Source organism: Numenius arquata, chromosome Z, assembly GCF_964106895.1.
Source record: "Numenius arquata chromosome Z, bNumArq3.hap1.1, whole genome shotgun sequence".
NCBI classification, from domain to species: domain Eukaryota; kingdom Metazoa; phylum Chordata; class Aves; order Charadriiformes; family Scolopacidae; genus Numenius; species Numenius arquata.
This window is the reverse complement of record NC_133616.1, coordinates 16,523,685-16,541,711: the sequence shown is the minus strand read 5'-3', so window position 1 is coordinate 16,541,711 and position 18,027 is coordinate 16,523,685. Positions and strand designations below refer to the sequence as shown.

At 38.1% G+C, this 18,027-nt stretch overlaps 1 protein-coding gene across 1 annotated transcript; it reads left to right on the top strand.

The window, feature by feature from the left end:
- The first annotated feature begins 4,267 nt into the window (after positions 1-4,267).
- TMEM267 (transmembrane protein 267) lies at positions 4,268-14,574 on the top strand. The gene is made up of 2 exons (XM_074166652.1): positions 4,268-4,591; positions 11,586-14,574. Exons 1-2 carry the CDS (start codon positions 4,268-4,270, stop codon positions 11,919-11,921), a joined length of 660 nt encoding a protein of 219 aa, XP_074022753.1. The 3' UTR covers positions 11,922-14,574.
- The last annotated feature ends 3,453 nt before the right edge of the window (positions 14,575-18,027 follow it).

Here is an 18,027-nt window from a genome sequence, read left to right as displayed (position 1 = left end):
CTCATTAAGGAGAAGGTCTGCATTTTGGTGTCTTGGTATCTCTTTTCAAACGCGTTAATTTATGGTCTCTGATGTAAACAGTTTAATTAAATTCTGATTTTTGTGGGCATTTTATTTGTTTGTTTAGTTTCCGTGTGGCTTTAACTCATTCTGTTCCTCAATATCTTGGTAAAATCCTATCGATTTTATGCATGCTTTTGTCCTCTTTCCTCTTCAGCCTCCTTCCACCCTCCAGCCTCAATAAATAAATTATAGTTATCTGACCAAAAAATTATTTGCATTACAGTTCTTCACAGATTGTTTTAGGCTTGGATCTGCTTTTCCATGAAGTAATACATTAAAGGTTTGATCTTGTGTCTTAAATGTTAATTGTACTTCCTGGAGTTTTTTGTATAAATTAACATCTAATATCAAATAATGTTTTTTTAGGAGTTTATAGAGTTATAATGGACTACTGTGATCTTCTTGCATACTTCTTGCATAAAGTGCATAATTCTACTAATTTTGTGCATTACATTCCTATATGTATTCATGTACCCAGTAACTTCCTGCAAAATTGGGACAACAATTTTGGAGAGCAATATTTCTAAATGATAATTTTAGCCTGTTGATTTTTGTTTTACTCTTACAGCATGAGTAGAAAGGCCTCTTAGTGTTAGCTATTTCCCCAAATGCTTATTTACAGCTTTGATCTAAATTTCTTCTTCCATCAGTAATTTACAATGTTAACTGTGCATTTGTTAAAATGATTTTTATAATTTCCTTGAATGAAATTAAATTCATCAGTAGAATTGCATTTTGTGGATGTAGGCCGAGAATATGCATAATGTTTTGTCTTGTATAAAAATGTCACAAGGAATCACAACTCTGAGCAGTGTTACTCTGTCAGCTGTTCTGTGCATGTGTTTTATGTAAACCCAACCTAAATCTTTCCTTCAGTGTGTTAACTGGACTGACAACCCGTAGGTTTCTAAGCATTCTTGTGTAATACATCTGTTTTCCACTGTTCTGTTCTAACAAGAATGTAAGCCCCGCAACTGTGCTTTCTGAGATTTGTAGGATAGAAAAACCTATGACACTTTATTGTGATATTTTGCAAACAGTCTGAAAACTGTTATTTTTCAGACAAAAAATACAGTTTCTAGTTTTATGTTAAAAATGTTAATTTCAGAGATTATTTTGGTTGAACAGAGTTTTGTTTTTTCTAGTCTGATTTCACTCTCCATCTGCAGAATATTTATACTGATGCCACTGTACCTGGGAATGTGACTTGGTTTTTAGACAGGCAGCACTCATTTTTGTCTATAAAAGACGGCAGAGACAGATTGTTTAAGAAGAATAGTTATGCCATGAGCATGGCTCTTGACTAAGGGTAATCTGAAGCTGCATTTTTGCTTTCTGTTCTTCGTCCTGGCTCAAAGACACCCATTCCCATGTTGTACTTGTTTTCCAGTTGGCATTGTTACCTTTGTTTCATGCTACGTAGTTCTCATATCATACTTATTTTGGATTTTACTTCTCCCACGTAGTTTATGTAGATGTTAATAATATTCATCACAAAGCAGTGTAAGCCTACCACAGAACTGACAGGGTATTTGAATACTATTGCTAATACTAATACTCTGTTGCTATTTGAATGTATAGGTGTCTGTTTATTTATTCCGAGGTCACTAATTGATGTGATAAAATTAAAGAGAGATCCCTGAATGTGACTCATAAATGTTTAATTAGGTGGGAATCATTCAGGCACAGAGCTACAAGGAAAAAATCTGTTAAAATAAATCTCTCTATATTTTGAAATGCAACTACTTAGAAGGCTGGAGGTGCCACTCTCTGACATATGACATTGGGTTTTATTATCTTTTAATTATTACCTTGTTCTGTCTTTATTTGTGCCCCTCACTTGTTTTATGGTCTTTTTTTTCTGCTAGCTGAAATTGCATCTTGTTCATTTGTATTTTTTCAGGAGTTCATAAAAATTCTTTCTGTTTTTTTTGACTATTGTTCAGTTTTCATGTATGTTTTGTAGAGAGTTTGAAGAGCTTTATGTATTATCGGTGCTTATTGCTGCCTGGTTTGATTTCTTCAGGATGGAACAAGTGGCGTTGGATCTCTCCTGCACTGGACTGGGCAGATTGGATTCAGAAAGGACAGAGCCTCAATGCTGAGGCATAGACCATGTTTGCTACTGGAATAAGGCAACTGCAGTGGAAAAAATATGTTCTCCTAGTCCCAGGGTGAGTTTGATTCTGAGTACTGGTGTGCTTTTTAAAGGTATGTTGCTACATCAGCCCTTCAGACTGGATTCTTAAACAGCTTTTATGGTAATTTTAAATAAAATCCAGTCTGACATGATGGTTATATAGAAGAAACGTTTGTGAGGAGATCACCATTTGTTCCTTAAAATGGAATTCATTCAGAAATGTACTGTATATTTTAAAGTCACACACCAGAAAGTGGCAGTTCCAATGTTTCAGGAAATACTTCGTGTATACATGTTCATTCAGAAGAGGCATGGTCACGGTTAACAGACTCTAAGCTTGACCCACTTTTTTTCATCTGTGTGCAAACTCTATGTATTATTCATGCTTGCTTTTTTTTTTGTTTTCCAAATAAATGATTCAGTGGGCTTTTTTTCTATAAAGTTCAGTGCCAGTAGTCATGTCTTGTGGATAATTCTACAATAAACAGGCATGTAAATAATCTAGAAGAAGAATTTTATATTTTCCTGGGCTTGTAATAAATAATGTGTTTAAAATTGTAAACTATTATGTGTCAACATTGTTAGAAGTATTCATTTTTAGAGGAAGTCTAGTATATTCATAAAAAAAAACATTTAGAATAAAAATTTACCTGATAGACCTGTATGAAGAAGGATTATCAAGATTTAATGACTGGCACAGAAATAGCAACCTCCTGGGGAAGAATTCGTTTTTAGATAGGATGTAGGTTTTGAAACTGTGGTCTGTCTCCGTGGCTCCCCAAAAAGACAGAAGAGTATAACAGTTGAGATGGCTAGAATTGGTACTGGCCTTCAAAGACTGCTTCTCAGTGTGTTTAACGTAATGAAGCTAGGGAATACATCATTTATATGAGGATTTTTATTTCAAAAGTGTTCTTTATAATGTTATCACAGAAATCTGGGTATTCTGTAATTTCTTCTTGGGAGTGGGGTTTAGGTGTCTTTAAGATCTTGAATTATTTTTGGAATTTCTTTTGAGGTCTGAAGCAGTTACTTAAGGACGGTAATTATTCCCAAGAAATCACCTTGTACAAGAGGGTTTCACAACAATTACAGAACATAAATAGTTTTTAAGGAGTTTTAAGCAATTATTAACGCTAATAACAATGCCTTTACTTTCAAATTACAGCAGTCAGCTTTTGAAAAGTAAAATGACCAGGATTAGTTAATTTATTTTTTTTTTTTCTGCAAAAAGAGCTGTTAGGAGCCCAGTGTGGCAGACAATAGACAAGTCCTAAAAGTAACAGCAAAGGTGGCTGCTGGAGCACATACTGAGGAAAAGAACATGTATGTAGTTTTGTAAGGAGTTAAGTTTTGATTACTTCTCCTTGACTGAATGGTTGTTGTCATTCTGTTTATGATAAATAGTTAAGATATTGTAATGGTCCTGTTTTTCTTAACGCTTATTCTACATGCCAAGCTAAACAAGGAGATACTCGGAGAGGGATGCCAGGGTGATATGTTTACGAAGTATGTAAATGAAAATCGTGTTTTGGATTATAGATTAGAAACTCCGTTTTAACAGTTGTTGCATAGAGAGATTTGGAATTCTTGACCATCACTCTGAAGAGTCCTCCAAATTTATTTTTTTTCTGTTGTTACAGGATTTAATTTGATGAATGTCACATATTTAAGACCAGGAGGAATCTTGAACCATATTCAATGTATTATCATAGGTATGTTTGAAAATATTTTGTAAAATTTAAGATTTCAGGAAGAGAATTAGAGCTTTCTGTTGTACAAAGGCACCTGTTCTAACTAAAACAGGACAAGTGTTCTAATTCACAGCTGTAGTGTTCAAGTAAAACATTAACTTAATTGAAATAAAAAATTCCCTAGGAATATTAAATGCAGGCATTGAATTTGGGGTTTTTGTGCTCAGTTGTTGCTGTGATAACAAATACTTTGTGCTAATGGACTTTTTCTTTACTAATTTTTTTTCTGTTCTCTGACATTCACAGAATAACTGACAGTACAAAGGACAATGCACAGTGTATATCCTGATGACATTTCGTGTGCTGTGACATGGTTTTTGCCATGGCATCCGAGACTGACAAGGCCCACGCTCTTCTTCAAACTTTCAGCACAGCTTCAGTTATTTCTAGTCTAGGTCTGGGGATATTCTGCTTTGTAGCAGACAGACTTCTGCAGTTTTCCTTCATTCAGCAAAATGACTGGCTCCGAGCCTTTTCTGATAACGCAGTACATGGCATACTAGGAATGTGGTCCTGGGCAATAGTGATTGGACTCAGGAAGAAAAGCGACTTCACTGAGGTCACTCTGGCTGGTTTCCTTGCCTCTGTCATTGATGTGGACCACTTCTTTCATGCTGGCTCCCTGTCATTAAAGGTTAGTCAATAGATCAGTGATAGTTTATTTTCTTTCTTAATCACTGTTTACTTTGTTGTTCTTCTACCATATCCTAAACAAAAAAAGTTCCAATTAGGTACATTTTAAATAGATACACGTGAATTGTATTTGTATGCAATTGTTAGGATTTTGAAAGCCCTAAAAATATTTTACATCTACTGTTAAGTTCTGCTCCTTACAAGGCTTTGAAAGAAGAGTTCTGAAAGCCCTTGTACATGCTATCCTATGTGTATGACAAAGTCATTAAACGTTTGTTAATCAAGTAAGTGCTGCCATCCACGCTTTTTATATAAAGTGGATTATTCCACTTCTGTTTACAATAAGGGGTAGAAATATCTGGAAAGTAGATAATCCAGCTGATGTTTGATATCATTCACTCTTCCTGAGGAGTACCTTTCGCTTTAGCCAGCCCTAAATATCTTTCCCACAAACAAGCTATATATGAGCTGTCAACTTTAAAAAGGCAGTCTGAGTTTGCCCTTAAATAAAAAAAGAAATAATAATAAAGCAAGTGTCAAACTTGTTAATGAAAGTAAAAAGGTGAATTGGGTCTTGTTAAGGAATCTATGTGGTGGTCATCCATTTGCAGGACAGAGTTTCTCAACAGGATTAGTACCACCAGATAATGGCATTCTTTTTCAGTGATTCTCCAGTGATTTATATCTGTCCTGTTCCCGCTTCCCCATTTCCACACTCGTACATATATCCCTGTCTTCTTGCCTGCTCCAAACACATACACCTAGCTTTCACTGACCACAACAGTCTCTTCTGTATGGTCTCCAAAATGTTTGCACTTTCTGTAAGCTCTGGCTATGCCAGCCCTGGCCACAGTTCTCTTGGCTGGGCCCTCCAGATCTCATACCTCAGGCAGACACTCCTTGCCCCCAGTTACCTCCTGGTCCCCATCGCTGCAGCCCTGCCCCTCTGCTTGTTACCAAGGGTTTGCTCTGCTCAGCAACACAAGTCCTCACGGTTTGATTATGTTGGTGTTGCCAGCATACGTATACATACATTCTACTTACTCCCCTCTCCCCAAAAGTGTACACCTCCTCCTATGGATGGACCTGCACAGGAGAAGGGGAAGATACTGACCTTTATCCATTCAATGAGAGAATAACTGAAGTTGTTTGACCACCTCACCTTCTTTCTCCTCCTCCAGTTTGCTCGTAATGACAGAGGAAATAGCTTCTAGGACGCAGAGGAAGGAAGGAGATGGAGGGAAAATTGCTGTTGTTTGCAATCCTTTAATTAAAGAAGAACAATGCAAAATGGTTTACAATTTTTTTTTAAATATGCAGGAGACAGCTAAATGCAAGAAGCATTGCTTATAGTTGAGATGTAAAAATCAGACTTCCAATGGGAAAATAATTTTTGTTTACATACAATATCACTATTGGTTGTAATGAAAAGACGTTTTCCTATTCGTGCATTTGGTCAGTTTCCCCCTTATATTTGTCTTTGACAAAGAGGGTTTTTTCACAAAATCACAGGGTGGTTGCAGTTGAAAGGGTCTTCTGGAGGTCATCTTCTCAAACCCCCCTGCTGCAGCAGGCTCACCTGCAGCCAGGATCATGTCCAGAGAACTTTTGAGTATCTCCTTGGCTGTAGACTCCACAACCTCTCTGGGCAACCTGCTCCCACGTGCTGTCACCATCACAGTGGAAATGTGTTTCCTTCTGTTCAGGAAGAACCTCCTGTGTTTCAGTCTGTGCCTGTTGTCTCTTGCCCTGTCAGTGGGCACCACTGTAAAGAGCCTGGCTCTGTCTCTTTCCACCCTCCCTTCAGATACTGGTATGGCTTGATGAGAACTCTCTTGACCCTTCTCTTCTCCAGGCTGCACAGTCCATCCTTTCCTCATATGCAAGATGCTCCAGTCCCTTCATAATCTTAGTGGCCCTTCTTGGACTCGATCTGCAGTAGCTCCATGTCTCTTTTGTAGTGGGGAGCCCAAAACTGGACTCAGCACTCCAGGAGTGGTCTTACCAGTGCTGAGGAGAAAGAGAAGGATCACCTCCTTCGACCTGTTGGCAACACTCCTAGTGCAGCCCAGGATACCACTGGCCACCTTGGCCACAAGGTCACGTTGCTGGCTGATATTCAACTTGTTATTCAAGTTGATCCTTAAAACTGCTTTCCAACCCGTCAGCCTCCAGCATGTACTGGTGTCTGGCGTTGTTCCTCCTTCGGTAGTCCCTAGTTCTCCCCTTTTCTGTACCTTCTGTACCTTTTTGCATATGTAAATACTGTAAAATTATAAAACTATATAAAGAAAAGGAAGATTAGTTTGGTTGATTAGCGAGTCCTGTGATACTAACATTTGTTATAGCATTTAAATTTGTAATTCTTCTCATGCATATTTTCTTATTTTAAAATCAGAAATGCAAGTAATGAGTGGCTAGTTATTATAAAGTAATATTAAAATTTTATTGCTGCTTTTTCTTGCATTTGAGATTACCAGAATTTTTTTCTTAATTATGACCACTAGATGACACTCTTCACCGATGTCTGTTTAGAAAGTTGAGTATTGTATTGTTTCGTATACTTGGGAGGTCACCTGTCTCTTGACTGCCTTCAGTGAGGCGAGGTTAAATATGCTTACACTTTCCATGATGGATAACGTTTGTATAGCCTAGCCGTAGTATCCCAAAGAAAGCAAATTATTGCAATTTCATGACTTAATTTTCTCCTGTGTTGTTTCACTTCCCAAGCCGCTACCAATTGTTTTTCTAATATCCAGACAGTATTGTTGTTGGCAGATCTTATATTCTTATTTTGTTCAGGCCTCTTCACAAAAGAGAGCTGATTGCTGTGGTCTCCCCAAAAATGTTTTTCAATTCAGAAATACAAGATGTTGCAGGTAGAAAAATAGGCCTTTAGTAACCAAACTACTAGGAGAAGGCAAGATGCCCAAAGTCTTTTTCATAGTCCTTTGCCTGCACGCTGCCCCCCATCCCCTTCCATACGTTAGCTGGGCTAATAAAGGATGTTTAGCTGTAAACCATATGCTGTGTTGGTGTCTTGACCTTTACAGCAGTACAGCATTACTTTTACAACTTGCAAAACCATTATGCTTTACAAAAAGTCTCTTCTTGACTAAATAAGTTGCAAAAAAATCCGAAGGGCCTGCATTCGTGTTTCTATTTTTCTTGTTGCCTCTGGGTTGCTAAATTATCTTTGAAGCGTCCTGCACCAAACTGTGTATAGTATTTTAGGTGAGACTTCATATGAGCCAAATAGCATAGATTAATTTTTTTTAATGTCACATGCATACAATACTTCTGTCTTTCTAAAAAGAAAAAAATATCTGTTACAGGTTTCATGTCTCCTTGCAATGCCATCAGCGTGTTTTTAGTTTGTGATACAATGTAATCCCCATAAATTTCTCAGGCGTGGTGTTGCTTGGCTAGCTAGACCTGATTTTAATATGTGATTTTTCTTTCCTCAGCTTAATATGATGCACCTTTCAGTTTAATGTTGTAATTTCAGGCTGTTGCCTATGTAGTTTATTACTTTGTGGGATTCAATCCTGCTTCGGCAGGGGAGTTGGACTAGATGGTCTTTATGGTCCCTTCCAACTCTAAAAAATTCAGTGAAATTCAGTGAAATTCAGTGAAATTCTTTTTTACTACACAGTTGTTGCAGCCCCATTTGTCCTCTTTAGATTGCAGGATTTAAAGTAACTGATTTAAGAGACTACAATGTGTACTGCTTATGCAACACAGTACTAAGTAGTTAATAAATTAACCACACCACTGTTACTAATTTGTAACAATAGTATTTTCCATATTGCTCTACACAATTATCTATAAAGCTTTTCATCATCACTCTTAAATCTGCTGATGAGCTACTTTGTTGAAGTCACCCTTCTATGCAGCACAGGGCAGTATTGCCTTCTATCTACGGTTGCTACATTCACACTCCTGCAGTCACCTACTCCTGTTCCTGCTGACACAGCTCGCTGCTTGGACTATTTGGCTATTGGGCTGGTTTTCACAGTGTCATCATTATTTTTCTGGAGTATTCAGGGTAAATAGTCACCTGTGGTATTTATATGTTTACTCTGATAAATACTTGTGTACCAAGTAGCATGTGATCTGCCCTTTTGCCACATCATTTTTGCAACAAGTGTAAAGTCTACAAAGCCTTTGCTACTTTGAATTCATAGTTCTTTGTATGCCATGTAGTTTTTACTGTGCATTATATGCACACAAGTGAAGAAGAATGTAAGAATCCGTGTTTGAAGAATCTGTCTCATTGACCACATCTAAAGGTAAAAGTTGCTGCAGTCTGCCATCAAACTCAGCGTTGCTGATAAACAGGAACAGCACGATGTGCTGCTCCCAGTGTCCCACAGGACAGTAGCCCAAAGGCTCATGTTGCAGAACAGACGTGAAGAAATTGTTAGCTTTCTACTTAAAACTCACCAGCTTCTAAAAGTGTAGAGGATGCAGCCAGTGGCAAATAAGATTGTACCAGCAAACATACATAACACAGCCGGTTAATGTGCCACTGCTGACCAACCTGGGCTGCACAGGAGCATTTCTGGAACTGGAGAATAAGCTTTGCACAGACACAATTTTTTTACCATTGAATTTGTAGATCGGCCTCAAAACTAAGGACTTCAGGCTTGAGAAGCATCACAAAATATGAGTGAGGGAGCCTGTGGTTTTATGTAAATTCCAAGTTGTCACTTTGAGCATTAAAGCAAAAAGTTTGCTTGCGGCCTTCTGCATGTGGTTGTTGTCTCCTGTCTCCAACTACTCATTGGTGTGTGAGAGGGGCTGGAGGAGCAGGAACTTCAAGAAGATCTTGTACCTGATTGAACATGTAGGGAAGGTAATTTGTGTTGTGAATAAATCCTGTTTGCAACAGCAGCCTGATTTCTCTCATGGTAGACTTTCTGCTAAACCTACCCAAATTGTGATCATATTTTTCCAGGGGACTTAAGGCAGAAAAGGCTTGTACTTTTTCTTCTTTTTTTTTTTTTTTTGATGTTAAAATCTGGTGATTTCTAAAGCCGAACAAATTTGCCTGTTAGCAGAAAGAGCTTATACTGCCAAGTAGAACTATGTGTCTGTCTCTTGGGCTTGACAACTCAAGGATGTAGGTGTTCGTCCAGTTACAGAATGTAAAAGAGAAAACAGACTATTCTTCTCTCAGAACTTGGGCAATAGCATTTCAGGAGCCGAAGGACTGTACTGCAATTATAACACAGGGTTTTCTTTTGCTAAAATTGTATGCTCAGGTTTGCTGAGGATATGTGCCAAAACGTATCACCATCCAGGGTGGTTTATCAAAATTAGGCTAGCATGAACTTCTTAGGCTGTTGCTGACAGTAACAACAATCTGACTGTCTTTGTAGGGTAGGTGATAAAAAATTTCACCACCTAAGATTTTTCTGCTTTAACCTGTGAACAATCTGCTTGTATGAAACACAAATGAAGTTCTAGAAAATATACCCTTTGCACCAATTTAAGGATCTGGGTCCATGCTATTACAGTTAAAAATTGTTAAGACAGTTTGTGAGTTTATTAATCCCTTTGCCTGATTAATTCCTTTGCCTGATTGGTCACAGGCAAGAACACGATGAGAGGCTAATAGAGTAGAGCTTTCTGCAAGCCTTTTGATGTTGGCTTTGGTTTAAAGCACAGACTGTTATATTCCAAGGTAGCCCATAAGTTTCCATCTCTGTATTTCTTGGCTAAGGCTACATCAAAGTTTCCTTACAGAGAAGACAGGATTTTAAGCGTTGTCTAAATTATCCATGAAAACTTGATGAAGCTATTCCAGACTCCTACTGTCAGGTGCCATAGCGGTTGAATCCTGCAACAATTAACACAGTTGAAGCATTAATGGGTTACTGGCTGGTGTCTTGTCCTGATGCTTTGTTTGCTTTCTGTAGTAGATGCAGAGAGGGACGTGTTCAACGTAACAATCAGATGCACTGTCTTGTGCAAAGAGTACGTCTCTGGTGCCTGTTGCAGTCTTTCCAAATGTTCACCATTATCTTACTTGAGCCAATTAATATTACATCAGCACCTTTATAGGTCTTTTGGTAATGTGCTATCATTTCTCCGGAGCTTACAGAAACAAGAATCTAGTTATTTGTTGCTTAGAAATCTGAATCTTTTTTTTTTTTTTTTTTTTTACTATCTTTTAATTTGTGGAGGTAGTTGTAGCTGTTTCTAGTAAGTACATCCAGAATATAGTCTCAAGTATGTATATTAAATTCATAATTATCACTTCTTAAAATGCCTAAATTTAATCTCAGTGTCTAGACATTCACCTTAATTAAAACCAAATACCAGGCTTTCAACTGAACAAGTTGTTGATATAAAAACTCCAGTCACAAATGTTTCATATGTTGGCTTCTGAACTTGTCTTTTGCCTGTCCATAAAGAATACTGTGTCAAGGCGGTCAAAATACATTTAACTTAGATGACATTTCTTTTGTATTGGCAATTACTGTTCTGTTTTAGATACTGTCCAACTAAAACAACTTCATGAGTGCTAGCTGTGGTATGATACAGGATGTATTTTTGAAAGTAAATGCTATTAAAACGTGAAATATTTCAAGTAAAGCATATTTAATATTCCAAATGCATTGCATGGTTCCTTTCTTTTTAATCATCTTGAAATAAGTATATATAGTCGTGCAGCAGACTATACAAGTTCCTCTATACCACACGACTGTATGACAAGTAACATGCCTTACCCCTCTCCCTCCCTGTTTTGCTGTCAGTGGTGCTTAGCAGGATGCATGATTCATATCATACAATAGAGAGACAGGGGAGCACACAGCTCTCGACATCTAAATAGTCGTACTGTTGATTTTGATCAACCACAGTGGGAAGGAACAGTATGTTTTTCTTTGCACTTCCACTTAGCGGCTTGATAATACACTTGTAAGCATCCATGAAACATTTCTTGTCACAATTGTAGCCATTGCCATTTATATTTTTCTTTTCTGCAGGCTGCTCTGACTCTTCCACAGAGACCACTTCTTCATTGTTCTACTGTGATTCCTGTTGTGGCTCTGACATTAAAGTTTATTATGCACCTTTTCAGGCTTAAGGATTCATGGTGCTTTCTTCCCTGGATGTTGTTTATATCCTGGACTTCTCATCATGTCCGTGATGGGATTCGTCATGGCCTTTGGATCTGCCCGTTTGGAAAAACTCCTCCTTTGCCATATTGGCTGTATGTGGCAATTACAGCATCTTTACCTCATCTATGTTCATTTATTATGTATTTAACAGGCACTAGAGAATTAATGTCTATAAAACATGGAATCCACATTGATGTGTAAGAATGATGGCTCTTAAAGGATGTTTGTATTAGCACTTGAAATAGGCTGTCTGTTTATCACTGAAGTGGTTTCCTTATGTTTTCTATGACTTCCAAGTCAGGCATTTTAAGCCTGTGGAGCCAGTTATAGCTCCTTTGTCAATTCCTTGCGGTCACAGAAACCCATGTAATGAATGGTAGCAATTTTATACCTATACATTCCCCTTGTAAAATTTGTGGTCTTCCATTATAGTTCATGCATAGCTAGCTGATTTATAAAGTACTTAGTCTCTCTCTGTAGTAATCACATTACATTTTACTGTCATGGTACTATTCATGGGATCACCATTCTCTTGGGATTTGTATTCTGCCCATAGGTAATACATTTCCTCTAGATAGGATTTGTATAGCACTTTAAAAATGTAAAGTACTATATAAATGCTAAGTATTAGTGAAAATTTAGTAGTGTATGGCACTTCCAAAAAGTACCAGTTAGCCTTTTAAATTTATTTATTTGTTTTCCTGCTGGACTCTTGTATTCAACTGTTTGAAAAGAAATGCTGTTTGTATTTCACAGTGTGCAACTGTATATCTGCACCTCTTTGAACACTGCTATCATACAGTGTTTCTACTAAATTCTATTGCTCTGTAGCTGCGTGGTGCTCAATTTGCAGATAATTACTAGCTATTATTTGTGGTTATAAAGACAGTTTGGTTACAGTATTATGTGTCTTGGCCAAATTGTTGAATTTTAAAAATATACGAATTATGAATATTATTTAATTTGGAACTAAGGAATTTTAGTAAATGCTTAAGGATTGTGTAAAGGCAGACTTATTTATTACAGTAAAACATAAGCTTTAGGAAAGATTCAGGAATTACCCCAAATGTGAGTTTGCTTAAAGACTTTACTACTGTATTCATAAACAGGATTTTTAGTTAATAAGTGCACGATCATCTTTATTATTGTTAAAAAAAAAATTGCATTAGTATTATGCGGAAATAGAAATTCCCTCCTGAATAAGTTCCTTAAGGGAAAATGTTACTATGTTGCAGGTTTATAACTAGTAATTTGCACTGTGGACTATTCAAAGTACCAGTTTGCATTTACAGAAATTTCTCAGAAAAAGTCCCAGCATAAAAATTAAGCTCTTGTCTAGTTTGCAGTGTGCAAGCTAAGAAACATCTATTAATAATCGGGGTTTTTTCATTTTCTATGCATTGAACTCCATTGCCCATTAAGGAGACGGGGCCTTAATTATTCCAAGTTATGATAAATAATTGTCAAAACGGATTATTTTTATGGAAGAGCATATATAGGGTAGCATGTGCTGTACTTAAAGTTATCTGAGGGTGCAAAGATTAGGTGATGTGCTGATACTAAAGTACAAGGAAATACCCAATATATTAACTGGGATGGCTGGCTGAATGGCTAACAGAGACCTTCTGTGGCTGCAAAGTCCTAAAGTCTCTCTGCCACACACTGAGCTAATATGGAGGGTGTTTCACCCTTCTAAAATGTGCCTTCCCACAAAAAGAATCATCTTTGCCCTATTTGTGCTTCATGTTAGAAGTGTATGCCTATGGAAACTTGTCTTGACAGTACAGTGGGCTTATTTAGCCTTTATTATAAAATGAATAAAGGAGTTTTTTTCTTAGAAAGAAGATTGGAAAAGCAGAACATTCCTTAAAGGATTGTCCTCATATTGTGAATTTCTGTCTTTTATAGTATGTAGAAGTTTCCCAGAAAAAGAAATGTCTTGCTGTAGAGTGCTCGGAGCAGGAACTGTCTTTTTTCTGAAGGCATGACAGCTTAGTACAGGAGGAGCGTTGCTCATTCATTTACTTCTAACCTGTATTTTAAACTATCAACTATGAGATGCCAATAACGAATATAGTTTGTGCAAGAAATGAACACTTAAATCCGTGTAGAAAATTTTCTGTGTTCTTGATTCACGGTGTAATATTTGTATAATTTTGTGCTTTATTCAGATTTGTTGCAAAGGGAAATGTATATAGGAACAAAGTGGAGAATCACACTTTCTTATTTAGATTGTAGCTGTGGCATTTTTTGGTAACTCTACATCCACCAACAGTCCTTATGATTGGTACTGTACTGTTCTACCCATGTTTAAGGCTCAGTTAATGGGTACATCTTCAGTAGTTTAAAACCACCTATTCTCATTCTCTGTATTTCTAGCGATTTGCGTGGGGTTTTTTTACAATAATTTTCAGCTGTATTTCAAAATATTATTTTTTTGGTCATGTTCTTACACCATTTCTGCCACAGCAGTAGGTGAACACTGCTTAGAAATGCGTTAAGGAAAATAGCAAGCACTTGTGGCACGTGGTTTCTCTCTCCTTCCAAACAGACACGGCAGAGTCTCGCGCCTCCTGACATTTAGGCGGCTTTAGCTCAGGTCGTTAACAACTTTTCAAGGTAAACTGACCCGTTGCATGTAATGCTGTAATTTGTGGGTAGCCAGATTGAAGAACAAAGGAGAAGTTAGATATTTGTTTCAGACCACGTCACTGAGGAGATGCACCTGCCTATTACAAATGAATTGCCTAAAAATTCCTTACCAGTATTTCATGTATATTTCAAATATATTGATATTTCCAACTATGCATTGATACTTGCCACGTGTAGCAAAATCATGGCAAAAATAAACCAAGATACTAAAAACATAATGAATTTGTGCTTTACTGCATGCTTTACAATAAAGACTAAATGTGAAGTACAAAAAGCATGTGAAATACACAAAAAATTTTAACGAACTCAAGCTAATCATTTTGTGCACAATGTATGATACGTATCACTAAATTATTAGTTAGTCCAGTTGTTCATTTACTATGCTAATCTAAACTTTTTCCATTTATTTTCAAGTTTTACTTACAGTCAAAGAAAGTGGGGGAGTTTTCTGGCTTAATTTTTTTTGTTAAAACTGTACTGCTTTTTTTTCCTGCTTTAATGGATTGCTGTTGTAAAAAGTTGGTACTAGTAATTGCCAAGTTAAAAGAAAAACTTTAAAATGTTTCTTCTCTCCAGTCCTCTAGAAATAAGATAAAATTTCTCCTTTAATTCCATAGTAGCCTTAACATAAAGAGTGAACGCATTTCCTATCACTTTATATTCTAGTTTGAAATGTAATCTGTATTTTCACATGACTACTGGTACCACTTTTTTCTACAGTGAAGTATATTGTATCATGTGCCTTTAATTGAGAAGTGAATTATTCATAATTGATACCATACTCCAAGGAAAATGCTGGTGAGTTTGAATTAAACTGAAATAATTTTAACAGCCAGGCCATTGGTATTAGCTTATTACCAGAAGAACTGTTCCTTTGCTAATGGAAATAAAGTTCCAGAAAGAGAGGGGTGGGGGGAGAATTTAAAATTCAGTCTAAAGGAAATGTTAGTACGTAGTTAATTTTGAACATGTATTTTTATTCCATCAGCTACTGTCAGTACGAAGCTAAATGGTGAAATGCATCAGAAGAATACATTTCTGTTTAAGTAATTGAGCCAATCTAAATCCTGTAAGTTATGTATGAGAATTTATTCAGAGCAGAAGGAATTTTCTATTGTGGTACACAGTATGGGCTTTGGTCAACTGGTAATTTTGAGTCCACAAGCTGGGTTTTGTTTCCCTGCTACAGACAGACTTGGTGTTGAAACAAGATAAGAGCTGTCAGGTTCAAGTACCATTTGCATTCATTGCAAAAGAACCAGTAGTAACACTTTTCCTCAAAATAATAAATTGATGCCTTCAGTTCTTTCTTACGTTTCCCCAAATTTTACGTCCTCTACATGGAATTATAAATTTGAATGTTGTATTGTAGAACTGTTTTCTGTCACTTAAAACTCAGAGCTCAGTTGGCAGGGATTCCACGAGAAGCTTCCACAGGGGATAAAGGAGCTAGCAAATGCTGGGAGTTTCAAGAACACTCTCCTGGAAGTACCAGAACAGTTCATCTCCTTTAAAGATAAGGGAAGCAGGTGGAGCAAGAGAACCTCTTGGCTTAACTGAGAGCTTCTGAGTCTGCTCAAAACCAAGAGAGACGCGTACCGGGGATGGAAAAGTGGGTAAACACCCGTTGACAACTACAGGGGCATTTCTGGGGTGTGCAGAGGTGCAGTTAGAAAAGCAAAAACTCAGCTTGAATTGAAATTGGCCAGAGGTGTCAAAAATGACAATAAAGGGTTCTTCAGCTACGTAAACAACAAGCAGAAACATAAGGAAAATACTGACCCGCTGTCGAACAGGAGAGGTTAATTAGGCATCAGCAATGTTGAAAAGGCAGAGGTTCCCAACACCTTCTTCACCTCTGTCTTTACCATCACTGTTGGGCCTCAGGCCTTGGGAGCTACAATCCAGGTGGATGCCAACACAGACCCACCATCAGTGAAAGAAGAGTTGGTGTGTGAGCTGTTACAGGAGCTGGACCCCTACAAATAGATGGACACTGACAATATCCACCCAAGGGTGTTAAGAGAGCTGGCAGACATCATTGTAAGGCCACTCTCCATAATCTTTGAGAAGTCATGGAGGTTGGAGGACATCCCAGAAGACTGGAAGGAGGCTAGTGTCACCCCCATCTACAAGAAGGGCTTAAAGGAGGATCCAGGAAACAGCAGACCCTTCAGTCCTTGGGGAAGTTATGGAACAAATCCTCCTGGGGGCTATCACAAGTGAAGTGATTGGGAAAAGCCAGTATGGATTCACCAAGGGCACATTGTACTTGACAAACCTGATCACCTTCTACGACAAAGTAACCTGCTCGGTTGATGTGGGGTGAGGGGTGGACATTGTCTACCTGGATTTCTTCAAGGCTTTCTGTATGGTTCCCCACAGCCTCCTCATAGAGAAACTGGTGCTTCACGGTCTAGACATGTGGTGTCTGGATCATCTCTGGATAATGGGATCAAGTGTACCCTGGTGAAGTTTGCTGATGGTACCAAACTGTCTGGGGAAGTGGGCACCTTGGAAGGGAGAGCCACCCTGCAGGAAGATCTGGATAGGCTGGATGAGTGGCCTAACAATGTTATGAAGTTCCACAAGGACAAGTGTGTGAGGTCTTGCACTTGGGAAAACGCAATCCAGGAGTGCAGCACAGACTGGGATCTGCCTGGCTGGGAGCAGCGCTGTGGAACGGGACCTGAGGGACTGGTGGACAACAAGCTCAATATGAGTGAACAGTGGGCTGCTGCAGCAAGAAAGCAAACAGGATGCTGGGTTGCATCAGCAAGGGCATCACCAGCAGAGATAAAGAAGTCATTGTCCCACACTGCTCAGTGCCATACCTGGAATACTGTGTTCAGTTTTGGCCTCTGCTATACAAAATATGTGTGGACAGGCTGGAGAGGGTCCAGGGAAGGGCCACCAAGATGATCATAGGACTGGGAAGCCTGCACTGTGAAGAAAAGCTGAGAGAACTCGGTTTGTTCAGCCTTGAGGAAAGAAGGCTTAGGGAAGACCTTAACACCATGTTCCAGTCTTTAAAGGGTGGGTACAAAGAAGATGGAGGCTCCCTTTTTACAAGGAGTCACAAGGAGAAGACAAAGGGTAATGGGTACAAGTTACTCCTGGGGGAGATTCTGAGGAAATTTTTTCACAATGAGAACAATCAGCCACTGGAATAATCTCCCCAGGGAAGTGGTGGATTCCCTGACATTGGACACTTTTTTAAGACTCAGCTGGACAGGGTGCTGGGCCATCTTGTCTAGACCATGCTTGTGCCAAGAAAGGCTGGGCCAGATGATCCTTGAGGTTCCTTCCAACCTGGTATTCTATGATTCTGTGATAACATAACCCCACTATTAAATAGTACTATATATGTATACACACATGTATGTCACACAATGACATTTCATTCTGTGTTCATATAATAATTTCCCATTTCCTTACCCTGATTTTGTATTGAGTTTTCCTGGGGTAAGGAGGAGTGTTTGTCTCAGTGACTAGGAAACCCGGTAGGTATGCTACTACTTAGCAAAAATGTTCTAATGCAATGTTAAGGAAATCTTCAGAATATTGAAAGCTAGAAAAGAAATGATACTGTATTCCTTTTGGTGGAAATGTTCAGTAGCTTTCTAGGCAGTTTGTAAAAACAGATTTGTTTAAT